This window comes from Rana temporaria, chromosome 2 (assembly GCF_905171775.1).
Source record: "Rana temporaria chromosome 2, aRanTem1.1, whole genome shotgun sequence".
NCBI classification, from domain to species: Eukaryota; Metazoa; Chordata; class Amphibia; order Anura; family Ranidae; genus Rana; species Rana temporaria.
The window spans coordinates 255,260,868-255,284,019 of record NC_053490.1 but is presented as its reverse complement, the minus strand read 5'-3'; the positions used below and the strand labels follow the sequence as shown (position 1 = coordinate 255,284,019).

The following is a 23,152-nucleotide window of genomic DNA, read 5'->3' as shown; positions in this document are numbered from 1 at the left end:
GGATAACTATTTATTTATTACTTTCTAAATCCTTTACAGCTTTCCTGTCCATCCTTGTTAAGTTATCCTGCCACAGGACAGAGCCCATAGATAATTGGGCTGCTAAATTAGTTAACCACTTCAATACAGGGCATTTTCACCCCCTTCCTGCCCTGACCATTTTTTAGTTTTCAGCGCTGTCGCACTTTGAATGACAATTGCGCGGTCGTGCGACGTGGATCCCAAACAAAATTGACGCCCTTTTTCCCCCACAAATTGAGGCTTGATCACCTCTGCGGTTTTTATTTTTTGCGCTATAAACAAAAGAAGAGCGTCAATTTTGAAAAAAAAACACAATATCTTTTACTTTTTGAATAAATATAATTTAAAAAAGTTTAGACCGATACATATTCTTCTACATATTTTTGGTAAAAAAAAAAAATCGCAATAAGCGGATTTGATCGGTTTGCGCAAAAGTTCTAGGGTCTACAAAATAGTGAATAGAATTATGGCATTTTTATTTATTTTTATTTTTTTACTAGTAATGGCGGCGATCTGCGATTTTTATTGTGACCGTGACATTGCGGCGGACATATCGGACACTTTTGACACATTTTTGGGACCATTCACATTTACACAGCGATTAGTGCTATAAAACTGCACTGATTACTATGTAAATGTGACTGGCAGGGAAGGGGTTAACACTAGGGGGCGATCAAGGGGTTAAATATGTTCCCTAAAGTGTGTTCTAACTGTAGGGGGAGGGGGACTCACAAGGGGAGGAGATCAATGTATGGATGCTTTCTGTTTGTATTCCATGTTCTAATATCCCAACACTCCCAGGCACCATACATGCACCTGTCCATCCACTCTATGTTATGATTAAGCACTCTTTAGTGTGAAACTCATCAACTGTATGTCAACTTCCTGTGCTGTGTGTCCCATTATGGAGCCATAAAGGACTTTTTTTGAACAGTACCAGTAGTGTGCCGCCATCTCATTTTCTCCCTCGTTTTATGCGGTGGCGAGCCAGGGTCGGCACCTATCTGTTTATTGGATTGACCTGTCGCTTACATGCCTGCCCTGTGAGACAACCACAAAGGCACATTTTTGTTACTGAACCATGTTGGACAACAGAACTCAGGACAACAGCCTCATGTTTAGAATGCTAAGAGACAATCCGCTTATGCCGCGTACACACCATCACTTTATGTGATGAAAAAAAACGGCATTTTTTGTGAAGTAAAAAACTACGTTTTTGAAACTTCAATTTTCAAAAACGACGTTGCCTACACACCATCGTTTTTTTACAATGCTCTAGCAAAGCGAGGTTACGTTCAGCACTTTTTTCCATTGAAGCTCGCTTCATAACTAGCTTCTGGGCATGCGCGGGTTTAAAAACGTCGTTTTAAACGTCGTTTTTGCTACACAGTGATTTTTTGTGAAACAAAAAACGACGTTTTGAAAAACGACACAAAAAATTAAAGCATGCTTCAATTTTTTTTTGTCGTTTTTCACAAGACATAAAACAACGTTTTACCCCCACACACGGTCATTTAAATTGACGTTTTTAAAAACTTCTTTTTTTTTCATCACATAAAGTGATGGTGTGTACGCGGCATTAGGATTAATGCAAATGGCAATATAGATGAAACTACAAGTTCAGTTAAACTGCTTTTCCTGCAAAGTGGAGAAATATATGACTAAAGAGATTAAAGCTAAGGCCGGGTACACACGGACAAACATGTATGGTGAAAGCGGTCCGTCGGACCGTTTTCACCATACATGTCTGCCAGAGGGCTTCTGTACGATGGTTGTACACACCATCGTACAGAAGTCCGCGCGTAAACAATACGCGGGGCGTGTCCGCGGTGTCGCCGCGTCGATGACGCGGTGTCGCCGCGACAATGACGCGGCGACGTGGGCGGCCCGCCTTTAAAATGCTTCGACGCATGCGTCGAAGTCATTCGACGCATGCGAGGCACGGCGGGCGGCTGGACATGTACGGTAGGTCTGTACTGACGACCGTACATGTCCGAGCGGGCTGAATTCCAGCGGGCTGTTTTAAAACAAGTCCAGGAATATTTGTCTGCTGGGAAAAGGCCCGGCGGGCAAATGTTTGCTGGAATTCGGCCCGCTCGCGCCCACACACGACCAAACATGTCTGCTGAAACTGGCCTGCGGGCCAGTTTCAGCAGACATGTTTGCTCGTGAGTATGGGGCCTTACTTGTCTTTTTAACGAATGCTAAGAGGGTTACGAATATAAAAAACTCCCCACATTTGAGTTATATGATGATGACCTCAAGAAGCAATGGACAAACGCTCTTTCTGCTTGCTCATTTGCTTTAATGAACATTATTATTATTTCGAAAACCAAAGAGATGGAACAATTGCAACGAGAAATTTCCATCCTAATAGAGCATATTAAAGCTCTAGGCTGGTGACACTATGCACAGCCACCGGCCGCCACTACCAAATGCTGTTTTTGCAGAGCAGGAATATGCCTGCTGGAGCTCTGTTAACACAGGTCTCGGCCGCTGCTCACCTCCCACTGTGCCTGTGTCAGCTCCGAGGTAGATGGCTGCAGAGCTGAGCTATGTCTCGTCTCACACATAGCTCAGCCTCAGCGCACACCAGCACCGACATCCCCTTCTCTATCTGCACAGACACGAGGACTCTGATGTAAGGGGGCCTCTGTGCAGACTCTGATGTAAAGGGGGCCTCTGTGTGGACTCTGATGTAAGGGGGGCCTCTGTGCGGACTCTGATGTAGGGAGGGCCTCTGTGCGGACTCTGATGTAAGGGGGGCCTCTGTGTGGACTCTGATGTAAGGGGGGCCTCTGTGCGGACTCTGATGTAAGGGGGGCCTCTGTGCAGACTCTGATGTAAGGGGGGCCTCTGTGTGGACTCTAATGTAAGGGGGGCCTCTGTGCAGACTTTGATGTAAGGGGGGCCTCTGTGCGGACTCTGATGTAAGGGGGGCCTCTGTGCGGACTCTGATGTAAGGGGGGCCTCTGTGCGGACTCTGATGTAAGGGGGGCCTCTGATGTAAGGGGGGCCTCTGTGCGGTCTCTGATGTAAGGGGGTTCTGTGCGGATTCTTGTGATCATGAAAAATCTTAGACTGTTTTCCTCGATCCATCACTTTTCCACGCTCTATGGGCCACTTGACTGGACTTGCCCCCCAGGCCTAAGGCTGCCAGCCCTCCCCTGTACTCACTTGTTTACCAACACATTTGGTTTATTGTCACCTTGATGTTCAATATAGATATTTATCTATCTCTTTGTACATCTATACACTTTGTTTATCAGGATTTTAGTTTTTTATGTTTTATGCACTATTCATTTTGGTTGTTTTATTAATATTCATGTATTACCTTCTGTGTGTATATTGAAATTAGCACATTAGTGCAGTCTAATGGTTCAATTCATATAGATAGCACCATCTTATTCACCTATTTATATATTTTTTGATTACATCAAAATCCTCATTTTCAGGGTCGAACTTTACCATTTCCACTTTGCCTATATACAGTATACCTGTCCCTGGGTGAGAGAGAATGAGGAGGTTGAGGATGGTCATCCACACCAAGTGTTTGGCATGTTGCGGCTCCACACGGCCAGCTGCCGAAAAAAAGGACAAGCATGTCCCACGGCCACGTGCTGATGAGGATGCACCGTGTCCACGAACAGCACTGTTGCCCCTAGACGCAGAGCCTGCTTTCCCTCTTGTATTGGCTCGTAACTCTCTGCCTCTCCTTGTTGTCCTTCCAGACATACTAATAGCCTGCAGGGAGATGTAGCTGCACAAATACTGACAATACTTGCTGAAAACTGCCTGTGGTATTAATACTGTATGAGAACACCAGCAAATGTATTCACGTAGATTTAGGTGCACACTGTGCAGAGGACACAGTACACCAAGTGAAAATACTTGCTGATCAGTCACTGCCTGTGGTATTAATATGAAAACACCAGCAAATCTATTTACGTAGCTTTAGGTGCACACTGTGCAGAGGACTAGGGATGAGCTTCGTTTTCGAGTCAAATCGAACATCGTATATTCGACCGTTCGTCGAATTACGAACGTTTTGGGCCGTTCGTGCCAAATTCGAGTGGCGTGTCACGGCATCGCAGTGCATTGCTGGCTGATGATTGGCCAAGCATGCACTATGACCCCCAATCATAGCATGCAAAAAACGGAGAGCCATAATTGGCTAAAGCCAGGGTGGCTTTGGCCAGTTATGGCTCAGGGGGTTTAGTACACGCCCCACACTATATAATGCTGCCAGGAAGTCGGTCTTGTGTAGTGTGTTGGTGGTTTACAGAGAGAGAGTGTAATTTTTTGGAGTTAGATAGAGCAGGCAGGCTAGTTAGAGTTACAGGGCCGGATTCAGATACAATAGCGTATCTGTCCGGCCTGCGTAACGTATCTCTGATATGTTATGCCACTCTAACTTTGGGCACAAGTTCTTTATTCAGAAAGAACTTGCGCCCTTAGTTACGGCGGCGTAACGTATGTGTTGCGGCATAAGGCCGCGTAATTCAAATGGTGATGTAGGGGGCGTGTATTATTTAAATCTAACTTGACCCCGCGCTTTTGACATATTATTTGAACGGCGCATGCGCCGTCCGTAAAATATCCCAGTGTGCATTGCTCTAAATGACGTCGCAAGGACGTCATTGCTTTCGACGTGAACGTAAATTACGTCCAGCCGTATTCGCGAACAACTTACGCAAACGACGTAAAATTTCAAAACTCGGTGCGGGAACGACGGCCATACTTAACATTAGCTACCCCTCATATAGCAGGAGTAACTATACGCCGGAAAAAGCCGAACGCAAACGACGTAAAAAAAAAGCGCCGGGTGGCCGTTCGTTTCTGAATCGGCGTAAATCCTCATTTGCATATTCCTTGCATAAAAATATGGAAGCGCCACCTAGCGGCCAGCCTGGAATTGCAGCCTAAGATCCGACGGTGTAAGACACTTAGGCCCCATACACACGAGAGGATTTATCCGCGGATACGGTCCAGCGGACCGTATCCGCGGATAAATCCTCTCGAGGATTTGCGCGGATTTCCATGCGATGGAGTGTACTCACCATCGAATCGAAATCCGCGCCGAAATCCTCTGGCGATGACGTGTCGCACCGTCGCCGCGATTATGACGCGGCGATGTGCGCGACGCTGTCATATAAGGAATTCCACGCATGCGTCGAATCATTACGACGCATGCGGGGGATCCCTTCGGACGGATGGATACGGTGAGTCTGTACAGACCAGCGGATCCATCCGTTGGGATGGATTCCAGCGGATAGATTTGATAGCATGTCATCAAATATTTATCCGCTGGAAATCCATCCCAGGGGATAAATATCCGCGGAAACAGATCCGCTGGAGTGTACACACCATAGGATCTATCCGCTGAAACCCATTCGCTGGGATTTTTCAGCGGATGGATTCTATCGTGTGTATGGGGCCTTACACCTGTCGGATCTTAGGGATATCTATGCGTAACTGATTCTCTGAATCAGGCGCATAGATACGACCGGCGGAACTCAGAGATACAACGGCGTATCAGGAGATACGCCGTCGTATCTCTTTCTGAATCCGGCCCACAGTATGTAGAGTATATATATGCATCCCAGGTGTTGTGTGTATATATATATTTATACACTGTATTGAGTTTAGATAGATCCGCTCTTCCTAATATACTGACAGGCAGGCAGGTGATTGTGCTAGCTTCAGTATTTTCATGTGGTGTACTGTCTGTGTCCTCTGTACAGTGTGCACCTAAAGCTACGTCAATAGACTTGCTGGTGTTTCTCATATTAATTCATAAAGGCAGTAGAGCTGCACGATTCTTGGAAAAATGAGAATCACGATTCTTTTGCTTAGAATGAAGATCACGATTCTCTCATGATTCTCAACAAAAATGCATGGTGCTTTTGTTAGCATGCATTTTTGTGATTTTTTTTTTAATTTTATTTATACACACATTGGGCCAGATTCACAGAGACTTACGCCGACGTATCAGTAGATACGCCGTCATAAGTCCGAATGTGCGCCGTCGTATCTATGCGCTCATTCTTAAAATGAGATACGCCTGAATGTTGCCAAGATACGACTGACGTAAGTCTCCTACGCCGTCGTATCTTGGGTGCATATTTACGCTGGCCGCTAGGGGCGCTTACATTGATTTACGCGTTGAATATGTAAATGAGCAAGATACGCCGATTCACGAACGTACGTCGCAGTAAGCTACGCTGTTTACGTAAGGCGTACATCCGGCGTAAAGATAAAACACCTCTATAGGTGGCGCAACTCATGCAAGGTATGGACGACGGAACAGCCGTCGTATTTTACGTCGTTTACGTAAGTCATACGTGAATGGGGCTGGGCGTAGGTTATGTTCGCGTCGAAAGCATTGAGCCGACGTATCTTAGGGAGTATTTGCGACGTGATTCTGAGCATGCGCGCACATGCGCCGTTCGATCGGCAATTCATTTACATGGGGTCATGGTTAATTATAATACAACACGCCCACTACCTGCCTACTTTGAATTAGGCGGGCTTACGCCGGCCCATTTACGTTACGCCGGCGCACATATGGGAGCAAGTGCTTTGTGAATACTGTACTTGCCTCTCAATGTTACGACAGCGTAGCGCATATGAGATGCGCTATGCCTATCTAAAGATGCGCTGATCTCTCTGAATCTGGCCCATTATATATATATATACTGGCCCGGATTCAGAAACAAGATAAGACGGCGCATCTCTGAGTGCGGGCCGTCGTATCTATGCGCCTGATTCAGAGAATCAGTTACACATAGATTTCCCTAAGATACGACCGGCGTAAGTGTCTTACACCGTCGTATCTTAGGCTGCATATTTACGCTGGTCGCTAGGTGGCGCTTCTGTATAGTTACGCGAGGAATATGCTAATTAGGTGTTTACGCCGATTCAGAAACGTACGTCCCACCGGCGCATTTTTTTACGTCGTTTTACGTTAGGCTTTTTTCGGCGTATAGTTACCCCTGCTATATGAGGCGTAGCTAATGTTAAGTATGGACGTCGTTCCCGCGCCGAGTTTTGAAAATGTTATGTCGTTTGCGTAAGTCGTTCGCGAATAGGGCTGGACGTCATTTACGTTCATGTCGAATCCAATACGTCCTTGCGGCGTACTTTGGAGCAATGTACACTGGGATATTTCACGGATGGCGCATGCGCCGTTAAAAAAAAAACATCAAAAACGCGGGGTCATCTTAAATTTAAATAAAACACGCCCACAAAATCCCCATTTGAATTAGGCGGGCTTACGCCGCCACACATACGTTACGCCGCCGTAACTAAGGGCACAAGTTCTTTCTGCATACGGAACGTGCGCCCAAAGTTACAGCGGCGTAACGTATCTAAGATGCGTTACGCCCGCAGATAGATAGAGCATTCTATCTGAATCCGGGCCACTGTGTATATATATATATATATGTAGAGCCCCCCCCCCCTACTTTCAGTACGGCGCTACACTAAAGTTAGTGGGGAATGGGAGGGTTAGTTTTACTCCCATTCGCAATTTATGGAAATTTAGGCTGTTACCAATTTCAGAATCTGTTCTGTAGGTCAGTCTGCGATCCAGGGGTGCGTTATGACCCCAGGGCGGCAGTTGGCGCTAGAGGGGTTCTGATAGACCCACCTTCTCTCAGCAGCCAATCAGAGGAGTTTCTTCCCTCATTGGGCATGCTGGGAGGGGATATATCTGTGGCGGCCGCCTTTGGCGGGCTGTTCTGTGTGGGGCCCGAGTTCCAGGTGCGGTATCCACCTTCAGGGTACGCGCATCCATGGGCCTCGCCACCGTGGCCTGCTTCACTGAGGTCCTGCACCATGCGGAGCCTCATCCTGACATAGAGAGGGGCCCCAGCGACTTGCTGGGTCCCAACCTTCTGCTGAGAGGATCCTAAGCTGGGAGCTGTAAGATGGGGGATTGGCCCGGGAGAACCCAGAGTTAGAGGTTGTCCAGGAGGCCCAGACGAACCATCGGGGATCCGGTCACCGCACCATATGACAGGTATGCTCAAGCTGTCAGTGGGTGACCCTAATCGCACTAACTGGGAGGATTTGCTCAAATTGATCTCACAAATCCCAAGTTGTCCGGCCTGTGGCAGAGGCCCTGAGTCAGGCCTGTGGCAGAGGCCTGTTTTCTCCCAGTGATCCTTAAGTGACGCTCCGGCTGCCAGGCTTATGATAATTGCCTGTCCAGGGGTACTTTACCCACCCTGATTGGGTGGCGACGAACTGAGTTACACTATTGCTGAGAGCAGGCTTGCTCTCTTTTCACATCCAAGGCCTGATACTAAAGTTCCTCTACGCTCATCAACCTTTCTTCTGTCGTGTGCCGTGTTGATGTTGGCCATGTTGGGCCTTGGAATAAAGCATTGAAAACCCATTTCTTTATTCACGCTCACAGAAATCACCCCTAGACCAAGTCAAGAAGGTAACCCAGTATGCCGATCCCAAACCAAACAGCGGCTCCTTCGGGGGTGAGCGCTACATATATATATTGTAAGGGGTTAGCTCGGTAGCGGGGTGTGTGACCCCCTGGATGGGTTCACTACACACTGAATTTGTACAGGAAGGCAGTCGAAGACGGTTGAAAACAAAGATTTTGGTTTATTCTTCCATCTTGCTGGAAACAAGTGCAAGCATCCAAACAGCATAAACAAAATCAAACATAAAATAAACCCTGGCCACTTGGGGCGTCTACCTTCACCACACAGGAACCTATCTAGGGAGTCTGGCACAGCCTAGTGCTGGGCAGACACTGCTGTTCATACAGCAGAAAAATAGTCTCTTTTTTATTTTTGTCACACAGAAAAATCAATCACCACCTCACCTCCTCAAAAGACTTCCAGCTACTGCTCTCCTTACTCACAAAGCCTCAGGATGCAGCAAATCAGCCTTAATTGCCTCATTCTGAACAGCTGAAGTTTTCCGACGCCCTTAAACCTTTTCTGGCTACTTCTGCAGCCGACGCCTAATAACAATTGGTGTATTGTCTAAACAAGGCAGAAATGTATGTCCCATCTGTGACAACACCCACAGATTTACCTGACTTCCTGTCACATACCCCCCCTCTTGTTTCAACCCTAGGGTTGGGACACAGGTTGCCAGGCAGGCATGCACTCGGGACAACCCATCTGCATTCCCCATTTTAGCACCAGGGCAATGCGTTACCACAAAACTAAATTCCTGGAGGGCCAGGAACCACCTATTTATTCTCCTATTGGTCTCTTTGTTCTGTGCCATCCACTTCAATGGGGAATGATCCGTCACTAGTTCAAACTGTCTACCCACGAGGTAGTACCGGAGAGAATCCAAAGCCCATTTCACCGCCAAACATTCTTTCTCAATGGTGGCATAATTCTCCTCATGGGCCTTCAACTTTCGTCTGAGGTACATAACAGGGTGTTCCTCCCCCTTGATAATCTGAGACAGTACAGCTCCTAAGCCCACATTTGACGCATCTGTCTGAACCACAAAGTCCCTTGAAAAATCAGGCGAATTTAAAACTGGCTGACTACATAAGGCCTGTTTTAAAGCCTGAAAAGCTTTTTCTGCTTCGGGAGTCCATTTGGTCATTACAGACTCCTTCCCTTTGGTCAAATTGGTCAGGGGAGCAGCCTGTGAGGCAAAATGGGGGATAAAGCGGCGATAATAGCCCGCGATCCCCAAAAATTCACGAACCTGTTTCTTGTTGGTGGGACGTGGCCAATCCTGAATAGCTTCAACTTTGTTTATTTGGGGCTTGATAAGACCTCTTCCAATGGTATACCCCAGATACTTCGCCTCTTCTAGCCCAAGGGTAAATTTTTTTGGATTGGCTGTAAACCCGGCTTTCCAGATGGAATCCAACACAGCCTGAACTTTTGGCAAGTGTGATTCCCAATCCTCACTGTGGATGACAACGTCATCGAGGTATGCAGCAGCATAGGCTCGATGAGGCCGAAGGGTCTTATCCATGGTGCGTTGAAATGTGGCGGGAGCATTTTGTAACCCAAAAGGCATCCTCCGATATTGGAAAGATCCGTCTGGAGTTACAAATGCTGTTTTTTCGCTGACCGACTCCGAGAGAGAAATTTGCCAATAACCCTTGGTCAGGTCTAACATCATCATGTACCGGGCAGTGCCTAGGCGATCAATCAGTTCATCTTTGCGGGGCATAGGATAGGTGTCAAACTTAGTGATTTTATTCAGGCGGCGAAAGTCATTACAAAACCGCCAACTTCCATCTGGTTTGGGCACTAAAACAATGGGACTGGACCAATCACTATTTGACTCTTCTATCACCCCCAGCTCAAGCCTTTTTTTTACTTCCTGGCGAATTGCCTCACGCCGGGCTTCTGGAATTCTATAAGGCTTCAACTTGACCTTATCCCCTGGTGTGGTGATAATGTCATGTTCAACTCCGGAGACCCAACCTGGCAGGTCTGAAAACTTCTCCTTATTACGGAGCACAAATTCTTTAACCTCCTGTTTCTGAATTTTGGATAGAGTCTCCGCTATCCCAACTTCAGGGACAGCCAGGTTAAATGGAGCAGAAAATCGGGTAGTCTTAGCGACCAAGGACTCTCTGTCCTTCCATGGTTTCAGCAAGTTCACGTGATAGAGCTGCTCAGGTTTTCGTCTTCCCGGTTGGCTAATTTTATAATTCACCACTCCCATTTTTTCCAACACTTCATATGGACCCTGCCATTTGGCTAGGAATTTACTTACGACCGTGGGGACCAACACCAACACCCTATCACCAGGTGCAAAGGAACGGACCTGGGCCCCACGATTGTAAATCCTTTGTTGAGCCAATTGGGCTTGGGCTAAATGTTCCTTCACAATCGGCATCACTTGGGCGATTCTATCTTGCATTTGGGCCACATGTTCAATCACACTTCGATGAGGGGAACTCTCACTCTCCCATGTTTCCATGGCAATGTCCAGTAGGCCCCGGGGGTGCCTCCCATACAGTAGCTCAAACGGAGAGAACCCTGTGGACGATTGGGGAACCTCTCTTATTGTAAACATCAGATAAGGGAGCAGATAATCCCAATTCTTTCCGTCTTTATCCACCACCTTCCTCAACATTTGTTTTAAGGTTTTATTAAACCTTTCCACTAACCCGTCTGTTTGAGGGTGATATACTGATGTACGTAATTGGGTCACTTTCAGGAGTTTACAAAGTTCTTTGGTCACCCTAGACATAAACGGGGTGCCCTGGTCAGTTAGGACTTCCATAGGAAGACCCACATGGCTGAAAACCTGAAACAACTCTTTGGCAATGGTTTTAGCAGAGGTGTTTCGGAGAGGAATCGCTTCTGGGTAACGGGTGGCATAGTCCATTATTACCAAGATGTGCTGGTGCCCTCTAGTGGACTTCAGTAGTGTTGCTCACGAATATTCGCATTGCGAATATTCGTTACGAATATGGCATATTCGAGTATTCGCGAATAACTCGAATTTCGCGGCCAAAATTCGCTATTCCGAATATTCGTATTTTTTCAAATTTATTTTTAAAACAGATCACATCCTAGTGATCTCCATCGACATCTAAAAGCATTGCTGGTATGATTAGAGACCCTGGGCCGAGTAGCTATGCTGAGGCGATCCTTTTATGTTGCCGAATATTCGCAATCGTGAATATTCGTATTACGAATATTCGCAAATACTTTCTCCGTCCTTCTTTTGCATCAGAGCCAATCAGAGTTTTCCTACCACAGTTGTCAGAGGTTAGCAACCTCCATAGCAACCAATAGGAACCTGCCTGTACGACCAGTATATAAGATCACTCCCAGCAGTATTTCAGTGCAGATTCACAAGGTGGCTAGAGAGAGTGGAGTGTTTCTGTGCGTTTTTCCAGTGTATCACATCTTCAAAGAATTTTCCATCTTTTGTCCCGTGTCATCATTTGCATTTCACCTCTTTAATGAGAATAATAACTGTTTAACATAAAGACATTTAAGAGATGTCAACGTAAACGGTTTACTTGGCTTTTTTTTAACTCAACAGAATCAGGGGCCCCAGTGTGCGGTTGATCTATACCTAACTCAATACAGGTCAGTCTAGAGGAGAGATCTGTATTTTCCAAATCTATGGTTATTCAATATTTATTAAACTAATCAATATACAAATTGGTCAAAGTAAACCCTCAAATCTATATAATAATGTATTTATTTTATTAATACCTTGTTGTTAGTTGCAGGGTCCATTACGTAAAACCACACTTTTTCCAAAGGGCAGGTGAAATTGAATGTTTCAGAATTTCGCAATCAATTTCGCATTCGCATTAGCGAAATTTCGCCAAAAAATGTTTTGGGTAAAATATCACGAATATTCGATTTTAGCGAATATTTCACGAATATTCGTCTATATATTCGTGATATATCGCGAAATCGAATATGGCGTATTCCGCTCAACACTAGACTTCAGTAAGGGGCCAACCAAGTCCATGGCGATCCTCTCAAAAGGGACCTCGATAATGGGCAGGGGTACCAACGGACTACGGAAATGTGGCATGGGTGCAGTAATCTGACACACTGGACAGGAAGAGCAGTATAATTCCACTTCCTTAGTGATCCCAGGCCAATAAAACCTCTGGGTGATCCTCTACCGGGTTTTTTCTGCTCCCAAATGTCCCCCAAGAATGTGCCCATGGGCCAGTTCCAAAACCATCTTGCGGTACGGTTTAGGCACTACCAGTTGCTCAATGGTGTCCTCTATCCTCTGTGACACTCGATATAACAGGTCCCTTTCAATAATGAAGTAAGGGAGGGCAACCCTCTTGTCAGGGTTAACTAACTCCCCATCTATCTTCAGTACATTCTCCCGGGCTCTTAGCAATGTGGGGTCCCTCAATTGCTCAGTGCCAAAATTTTCTCTGTGCACCTCAAGGTCATCAAAGGAAACCGTAGTCACCGGATATTCTCGAGTGTCCCCATGTACACAAACTACAGCCATTTTCCTAGGATGTAAGGTTTTTCCCACCACTAGATCACTTTTCACTAAGGTGACCAGGCTACCTGAATCCAACAATACCACAACATTTTTACCATCTAAGCACATTCTATATAAAGGTTTCTCATTTCCCTTTACTGCAGCGCATGTGGTTGCAAAAAGGGACTGTCGTCTCTCTGTCAGAAAGTCACACTGCATGGGTTCATCACCCGCTGGGCAAACCTCTGCTACATGTCCCTCTTCCCGGCAACGGTAACAAATCAACCTTCTGGTCCTCTCCTGTGGGATGGGTCTTCCAGGCTGCTCTCGCCAAACATTAGCAGTAGTCCCGATAATTCCTCTAGTTGCTCCTTGGTCCCTCTCACCACCCCCATCCCTTGATGCAGTCTTACCTATAGGTGGGGAGGGTCTGGTCTAAGGGTGGAAAGTATGTGCGTCTCTGGTGGAAGAGGACAAATTCTCTGTTGTTAGGTACGTTTCGACCAGGTCTACAAGTTTGTCTGCGGTTTCTGGACCACCATGGTTCACCCATTTCTGCAGGGTGTTAGGAAGAGACCTAAGAAATTTGTCCATGACTACTCGCTCCAAGATTTTTGGTCCGGACAGAGTTTCTGGCTGCAGACATTTCCTAGCCAAATGGATGAGGTCATACATCTGCGACCGAGGTGGCTTCCTCTGCTGATAACTCCAATTGTGGACCCGCTGAGCATGGACATCCAGGGTTACACCGAAATGTGCCAATATTTCCTCTTTTAATCGATCATAGTTTTTTGCGTCTGCAAGCTCCAAATCAAAATATGCCTTTTGGGCTTCTCCAGATAATAGGGGGGCCACTAGTCCAGCCCACTGTTCTTTAGGCCAACTCTCTCTTTCCGCTGCTCTCTCAAACGTGGTCAGAAACATCTCAGGGTCCTCATCTGCAGTCATCTTTGGCAAGAAGTGTCTTAACCGAAAAGTCGGTATGTTACTGGCCTGACTCCCAGCCTCGGTCTGCTGTCTCTGAAGCTGTGTCACGATGGCCTTCATTTGCTGCTGGTGTCTCTGTTCCAAGCCTGCAATGCTCTCTCGGTGAGCTGCAAGGCTCTCTTGGTGAACCTGTTGTTGTGCTGCCATGCTCTCTTGGTGAACCTGTTGTTCAGCTGCCATGCTCTCTTGGTGAGCCTGTTGTTGAGCTGCATGAGCCTGTTGTTAAGCTGCAAGGCTCCGCTGCAAACCTGCATTCGTCTGCTGTTGATTTGCATTGGCTATAGCCAGCTGTTTCAGTATCTCCTCCATTTTGGGTTTACTTTAACTGCCCGCAAGACACTCCACCATGTGTAAGGGGTTAGCTCGGTAGCGGGGTGTGTGACCTCCTGGATGGGTTCATCACACACTGAATTTGTACAGGAAGGCAGTCGAAGACGGTTGAAAACAAAGATTTTGGTTTATTCTTCCATCTTGCTGGAAACAAGTGCAAGCATCCAAACAGCATAAACAAAATCAAACATAAAATAAACCCTGGCCACTTGGGGCGTCTACCTTCACCACACAGGAACCTATCTAGGGAGTCTGGCACAGCCTAGTGCTGGGAAGACACTGCTGTTCATACAGCAGAAAAACAATAGTCTTTTTGATTTTTGTCACACAGAAAAATCAATCACCACCTCACCTCCTCAGAAGACTTTCAGCTACTGCTCTCCTTACTCACAAAGCTTCAGGATGCAGCAAATCAGTGGTAATCCTCTGGATTACTTATAGAGGCCTTAATTGCCTCATTCTGAACAGCTGAAGTTTTCCAACGCCCTTAGACCTTTTCTGGCTACTTCTGCAGCCGACGCCTAATAACAATTGGTGTATTGTCTAAACAAGGCAGAAATGTATGTCCCGTCTGTGACAACACCCACAGATTTACCTGACTTCCTGTCACAATATATATATATATATATATATATATATATATATATAGTGTGTGTGTGTAAATAAAATAAAACAATCACAAAAATAAAAATGCATGCTAATAAAAGCACCATGCAGTTTGGTGCAGCGGCATTACAAAATAAAATAAAAAAAAAGGCCCATGCACTTTGGTGCTATTAAGGGGTGGCAGGCAGTTCATTCTCAAATTAATAGGCTGTTCTGCAGCAAGGCACATACTCTGATGCATCGCATAGATGTGAAGTTGAACCTTTAAAACACAGTCAGGAGGCCGAGGGGCATCAAAACGTACCAGTTCAAAATTACAAACAGATTCTACGTAACAAACAAACCTACAGTCCCTGTCTTGTTTGCACCGCCTGTATATTGCTGTTCAAAGTATATAGGGCCAAAGGGGCTGGTAATGACCTGGGGGGGGCGGGGAAACCCATGCTGTTTTTCTCAATGATTTTCATCCATATTGCAGGGACCAGACATTACATTAAAGTAATCTCATTTTGTGCAGGGACAGTTCTAAACACCTGCCACTTCACAGGCATACTATAGACACCCAGCAGGTATGATATTTAAAGGAATTTTTCAATTTTTTTTCACTTTAAGCATCATTAAAATCGCTGCTCCAGAAAAAAATACCGTTTTTAAAACTTTTTTTTCCATTGTTACATGTTCCCTGGGGCAAGACCCGGGTTCTCAAACCCGTTTTACGACAATAACTTGCATATTAGCCTTTAAAATTAGCACTTTTGAATTCGAACGTTCACGTCCCATAGACTTCAATGGGGTTCTAAAAGTTTGCGTGAATGTTCGGTCTGTTCAAAGGTTCTGGTGCGAACCGAACAGGGGGGTGTTCGGCTCATCCCTACAGAGGACACCGTACACAAAGTGAGAATACTTGCTGATCAGTCACTGCCTGTGGTATTAATATGAGAACACCAGCAAATGTATTCACGTATCTTTAGGTGCACACTGTGCAGAGGACACAGTACACAAAGTGAGAATACTTGCTGATCAGTTACTGCCTGTGGTATTAATATGAGAACACCAGCAAATGTATTCACGTATCTTTAGGTGCACACTGTGCAGAGGACACACTACACCAAGTGAAAATACTTGCTGATCAGTCACTGTCTGTGGTATTAATATGAGAACACCAGCAAATGTATTCACGTAGCTTTAGGTGCACATTGCACATGACACTCTCTCTATCTGTCTTTAACCACCGCAACACACTACACAAGGCCTCCACGGTGTGTGGGGCGTGTACTAACCCCCTGAGACATAATTGGCCAAAGCCACCTTGGCTTTGGCCAATTATGGCTCTCCGTTTTTTGCGCGCTGTGATTGGCCAAAGCATGCGGGTCATAGTGCATGCTTGGCCAATCATCAGCCAGCAATGCACTGCGATGCCACAGTGAATTATGTAATCATAAAAATATAAGAAAAGCTAATCAGTGCAATAATATAAGTACAAAATAGTTCAGCTGCTGAACACTAGGAATCAATTCAAAAAGTTCCTGGAACAAAACATATAAAAGATAGTGCAGCGCTAATAAAGTCCATCAAATAGTCATCCCAGTGATGTTCAAATGGTGACTAGATGCAATCACATGCAGGTGATGAACGTGGATGAAAGGAACACCTCCACCAATAACAGAAATGGCCTCTCACCTCCCAAGCAGGACCCTCTGTTAGACAGGGTCAATTGCGCGTTTCCATAGGGATATATCCAGGCAATACTGCAACAACGATAAATCCAAGACCAGGAGCTCATATGTACAGGAAAACGCCAAAGGGAAGTGGATCCATTCATAAAAAAAGAGGACATACCATAGTGCTCTCCATATATAAACAGTTTTAATGAAATAAAAATGTTAAAAACTCACAATCATAGGCACTAATCCAGTGCCAGGATGTACAGCGAGGAACTAGTGTGATAGTGGACGGCTGCGGGTGATGTCACGTCGTATCCCTACCGAACGTTACGTCCCTAGGGCGGGACTTCTTCAGCGGAGTATAGAGAAGGACGGAGTACACCCAATATATAAAGGATAGTTGCCATGGAGTATCAATCAGCATGTGGGGAAAGAATTAGCAACGCCCATCATGTCATGTGACACGATGTATGACCAGAAATAGCCTGAGTGATAAAGCTATGTACACAGCCCTGACCCCTAGTGGGGAAAACATAATAGAAATAGAAATACGTATATATCAGGGCTGGAAAACAAAAGACATTCTTCCCCATCAAGATGAAATATATAATATATATCATACACATTATATATAAATAAATTATATATAGTATCCACCGGCAAAGGCACAATAAAAATGTGATATTAGTGTATGAATAAAATAAATTAAGCATACGCATAGGTAAAAATCTGCATATATATATATACATATATTTTCGAAATAAATATAAGTGAGGTCAACCGCAGCCAGTCATATACAGTGTGATGCAAATATATAAAAAAATATATATAAAAATATATATAAAATATAATATCATAAAAGGAATTAATGATCAGAAATAAAACAATTAATATCAAAGTCAACAATAAGGCCTTCAGGACAGAGTACATGAGTCTCATGTATCCAATAGGATTCTCTTTTGCTCAATTGGTCGGATAAAATTACCGCCCCTCCAATGGCGGTTGACTTTGTCAATTCCCCAGAAACGTTGGCCCTTAGGGTTTTTATGATGAAACTGTTTAAAATGTCTAGATACGTTGTGCGTTGTTTTTCCTTGTTTGATATTATTAACATGTTCAGCAATGCGGACGTGCAAGGGTCTGGATGTTCTACCGATATATTGTAGACCGCAATCGCATTCTAACATGTAAACTACCCCGGCAGTGTCACAGGTAATAAGCTGTTTAATGTCGTATTCCCTGTTAGTTGCAGAAGCCAAATTTTTTTTCCTTTTCTTAATGTTTACTTTTGAGTGCTTGCAGGGGGCACACCGCCCAAATGCATAAAAACCCCCCAAAAATGTAAACATCCTATTATCTGAGATGATAGGAGGATTGAGGACACTCGGTGCCAAACGATCTCTAAGTGATGGCGCTTTTTTGTATATAAATTGTGGCCTAGGTGGTAATAAATGTCCAAGTACCTTATCCTGTTTTAAAATTGACCAATTTTTTTGCAATAATTCTTTCAAATTTTTTATGCTGGACATTGTAATCCAGAATAATTCTGAAGTTGTGTTTGTCATTCTTAACCTCTGAATCAGCAACATGATCGGAGACAAGCGTGTGTCTATCCATCTTTTGGACATGATTCAATTCCACTTCCAGACTTTCTTTGCTGTACCCTTTTTGTGCAAATCTATCAGCAAGTACATGTCTAACAGAGGGTCCTGCTTGGGAGGTGAGAGGCCATTTCTGTTATTGGTGGAGGTGTTCCTTTCATCCACGTTCATCACCTGCATGTGATTGCATCTAGTCACCATTTGAACATCACTGGGATGACTAGTTGATGGACTTTATTAGCGCTGCACTATCACAGTGAATTATGGCCCGTGACACGCCACTCGAATTTGGCGCGAATGGCCCATAATGCTCGTAATTCGAGGAACGGTCAAACATATGATGTTCGAGTCGAACATGAGTTTGACTCGAACACGAAGCTCATCCCTAATCATTACCAATGCCCAGCAAAGGTATCCTTATCCAAAAATACATGCACGTGTACAGTTCTTGTTTTTTTTTTTTTTTTTATAAAAAAAATGTTTAATAGAAAGCTCTGTTTTTGTTTTTTGTTTTAAAACAAAAGCTGTTAATTAGTTTGGACAACTGTACGAGTTGTTTTTTCTAAACCAAGACCTCGGTATTCAGGTTTATATGCAGTGTTAGCACTTTGAAAGTAGTTTTGTGTTGCAGTTTGGGCACTCGGGCTCAAAAAGGTTTGCCATCACTAGCCTTAGTTCTGACATCATAACACCAGAATCTCTCTGCAGTATGAAGACCCACCATCACCAAAGAGAAAAGTGGATTCTGCCTCAAACCCCCAGGATAAAAATGTTAATGCAATAAACAAGCACATACATCACTTTACCAATGCAATAATTGTTTTTGCATATTTTCTGTTAAAGAAGAAGGAGATACCACTAACCTGGCAATATCTGGATCTTGTTTGCACAATAGCAGTATTTGCTCTGTATTAATAAATATTGCCCAGCAGGGGAAGCAACACAGCAATAGAATAAGAATTCCTCTTTGCAGGATTGTTCCCACTCGCTTCACATTCTTGCTGCCATATGTCTAAAAGAATGAGAATATTCATACACAGATATAATTATCCAAGTTAATAATATTTTATCTAAGAAAAGAATGTGATGCAAAACTCTAAGCAAAGACTGGAAAATGGTATACTTACGTTTCCATAATTTTATTTTACTGATGCCTGTCCATGGCAGTATATGGCAGTTGCACATGCTAGCAAGCCCCCATCTAACCCACAGGATCAATTATAGACATGTGCACACTGAAATATTTCATTTCGGAATTTCGTTTTATTTGTCAGAAAAATAAAATTATTTTGTTACTTCTGAAATTCGTTTTTATTTATTTAGTTTAAAAAAAATGCATTCGTCTGAAATTCCGAATGAGTTTAGGTCGAATTTGTCATTGAAAGCTTATGGTGTCTGTCGAACATTCTAAGAAGATTCGACAAAGCAGCTAAACTGTATGATGCCGCAATCGTACATTTCCAGTCGAATGCTCCGCCCACAAGCTATAGTAGAATTCTAATGTTGTATGACTAGTAATAATTATATTTACAGTTGTGTTCAAAATTATTCAACCCCCCAATGCTGTAAAGGGTTTTAGGGAATTTAGTGTACATTTGTAATTGTATTCAGAATGAAATCCTACAACGACTTCTTAAAGAACCATACGCAACTAAAATGACATCAATTGGTTTTGTAATACAGTAGTAAATGTTTATTTTGTGAATTCTTCATTTACACAATTATTCAACCCCTTAAAGACTACCACTCTGAAGAACAGAGGTTCATTGAAGTGTTTTCAATCAGGTATTGAAAACACCTGTGGATGTCAGGGAGCAGCAATAAAGCCTAATAAGCACCAATCAGGCAGCTTTAAAATGACTGTGATACCCAGCTCCTTCTAGACATTTACTGGTGTGGTTACAAACATGGTGAAGTCAAGGGAATGGTCCAGGAAGACAAGAGAAGAGGTGATTACTCTTCACATGAAGGGCAATGGCTATAAGAAGATTGCAAAGAAGTTAAACATACCAAGAGACACCATAGGAAGCATCATTCGCAAATTCAAGGCAAAGGGCACTGTTGAAATGCTACCTGGTCGTGGCAGAAAGAAGATGCTGACTTTGACTGCTGTGCGCTACCTGAAGCGTAGAGTGGAGAAAAGTCCCCTTGTGACTGCTGAGGAACTGAGAAAAGATTTGTCAGATGTGGGTACTGAAGTTTCTGCTCAGGCAATACGGCGCACACTGCGTAATGAAGGCCTCCATGCCAGAACTCCCAGGCGCACCCCCTTGCTGTCTCCAAAGAATAAGAGTCGACTGCAGTATGCCGAAAGTCATGTGGGCAAACCACACACGTTTTGGGATTGTGTTCTGTCGACTGATGAAACAAAATTACAACTGTTTGGGCCCATGGATCAACGCTATGTTTGGAGGAGGAAGAACAAGGCCTATGATGAAAAGAACACCTTGCCTACTGTAAAGCATGGCGGGGGGTCAATCATGCTTTGGGGCTGTTTTGCTTCTGCAGGTACAGGGAAGCTTCAGCGTGTGCAAGGTACCATGAATTCTCTTCAGTACCAGGAGATATTGGATGACAATGTCATGCAGTCCATCACAAACCTGAGGCTTGGGAGACGTTGGACCTTTCAAGAGGACAATGATCCCAAGCATACCTCCAAGTCCACTAGAGCATGGTTGCAGATTAAAGGCTGGAACATTTTGGAGTGGCCATCGCAGTCACCAGACTTAAATCCGATTGAGAACCTCTGGTGGGACTTAAAGAAAGCAGTTGCAGTGCGCAAGCCTAAGAATGTGACTGAACTGGAGGCTTTTGCCCATGACGAATGGGCGAAGATTCCCGTAGATCGCTGCAAGACACTTGTGTCAATCTATGCTTCAAGTTTAAAAGCTGTTATAACTGTAAAAGGATGTTGTACTAAGTACTAAGATTGAATGTCAACTGGGGGTTGAATAAAACTGATAATGATGTGAGCACAGAAAAGACATTTGTGGTTATTTCATTATAAATGTTATGTTATATTTGTCTGACCTACACGTGCCTCTTTGATTTAATTCTAAGCAGGATGACTGAATGATCAAAATCAATGTCAAACTGGGCAAAACAATCAATTTCAGTGAGGGTTGAATAATTTTGAATACAACTGTATTATTATCATTTCTCTCTATGTCGACTCTTCATGTCTCTATAATGTCAATCTTTTTTCTATATGTCGAATAATCTCGGACTAATTGAGTTAGGTTAGGCATATTCAACTGCAGATTCGATAGACACAGATCGCTATTGTCACCGTCATGTTGAATATTCTATCTATAACGAAATGAAAATAAAGCATTTTGTATGTTGGATCTTTCGAATTTCAGCCTCTGCACATTTGTTATCGTTTGTTAAAACGAAAATCCCCGAAATTCGGACGAAAATGCATTCGGACGAAAACGAATGCACATGTCTATCAATTATAACTGTATGAACATTTAGTTTCACCATTCGTATAAATAGCTCCAAGACTAGGGAGGGTCCATATGCTGCCAGGGATAGGCAGCAGGAAAGGAATATTACAGAAATGTAAGAATACAATTTTCTGATCTCCTGGTGCTTTCATGGCAGCATATGAATGGTTAATAACCCATTACACGTGGGGATAATGCTTGCAAGAAAGGTTTTAAAGGAAATCAGGATACAACAAATTCAGGGATGCAGGGATGAGAAACAGATAGATTCCCTCTGTACAGCACCCTGTGTTGATTGTCAACACAGGGCTGTGGGCTGTGATTGGACACAGCCGATCAGCAGATCCCAGCCATGAATCATTGGGTGACGGGGGGGACGGACGGACAAGCACATCTTAAGCCAGGAAACAGGCAGTGACGTACCAGCACATCGCCTTGCCTGTGAAGGCCGTCTGTCCACAGTACAATGCAGGCGGGTGGTCCACAATTGGTTAAAAATAAGCTGCCTAGAATGCAGAAACACTTCTAGTAGAATGGTTTTCTCAAACCTTGAGGATTTGATGTGCCATTAGCCCTGTATAGGGATGAGCCAAACACCCCCCCCTGTTCGGTTCGCACCAGAACCTTCGAACGGATCAGCCGTTCGCGCGAACATTTAGAACCCCATTGACGTCTATGGGACTCGAAGGTTCGAATTCAAAAGTGCTAAGTTATTGTCGTAAACGTCTTTGAGAACCCGGGTCTTGCCCCAGGGAACATATATCAATGGAAAAAAAGTTTTAAAAACGGTCGTTTTTTTCTGGAGCAGTGATTTTAATGATGGTTAAATAAATGAAAAATTCCTTTAAATATTGTACCTGCTGGGTGTCTATAGTATGCCTGTGAAGTGGCACATGTTTAGAACTCTCCCTGCACAAAATGAGATTACTATAAGAAAAAAGTAATTTAAAACTGCTTGCAGCTTTAAAGCGGAGCTCCACCCTAAAGTGGAACTCACGCTGATCGGAACCTTCCCCCCCTCCGGTGTCACATTTGACACCTTTCAGGGGGGAGGGGGTGCAGATACCTGTCTAAAGACAGGTATTTGCACCCACTTCCGGCCACAACAGTCTCGGGCAGACTGCGGGCATGACATCACCTCCTGTCCCCCCTGTTGTGTGCTGGGAACACTCGGCTCCCAGTACACAGCGGGAGCCAATCGTCAGGTGCAGCGTGACTTGCGCATGCGCCGTAGGGAACCGGGCAGTGAAGCCGGCACGCTTCACTTCCTGTTTCCCTCACCGTGGATGGCGGGGGGAGCAGAAAAGTGACGAGCGATCGCTCGTCCTCTGCTGTGGACGGTGCTGGACTCCAGGACAGGTAAGTGTCCTAATATTAAAAGTCAGCAGCTGCAGTATTTGTAGCTGCAGGCTTTCAATATTTTTTTTTCAGCGGACATCCTCTTTAATGTAATGTCTGGTCCCTGCAATATGGATAAAAATCATTGAGAAAAATAGCAGCCAAAGACAGTACACACACCACGTAGCTTTAGGTGCACACTGCAGAGGACACGGGCAGT

General features: G+C 44.4%; 1 protein-coding gene across 1 annotated transcript in view; it reads right to left on the bottom strand.

Annotated features, from left to right (window-relative positions):
- Nucleotides 1-23,152, bottom strand: part of LOC120926665 (multidrug and toxin extrusion protein 2-like) — a 217,659-nt gene that overhangs the window by 115,860 nt on the left and 78,647 nt on the right. Inside the window, exon 4 of the mRNA XM_040336789.1 lies at nucleotides 19,009-19,157. Within this exon, the coding sequence (XP_040192723.1) occupies nucleotides 19,009-19,157 (149 nt within the window). The remainder of the gene's footprint in view (nucleotides 1-19,008; nucleotides 19,158-23,152) is intronic.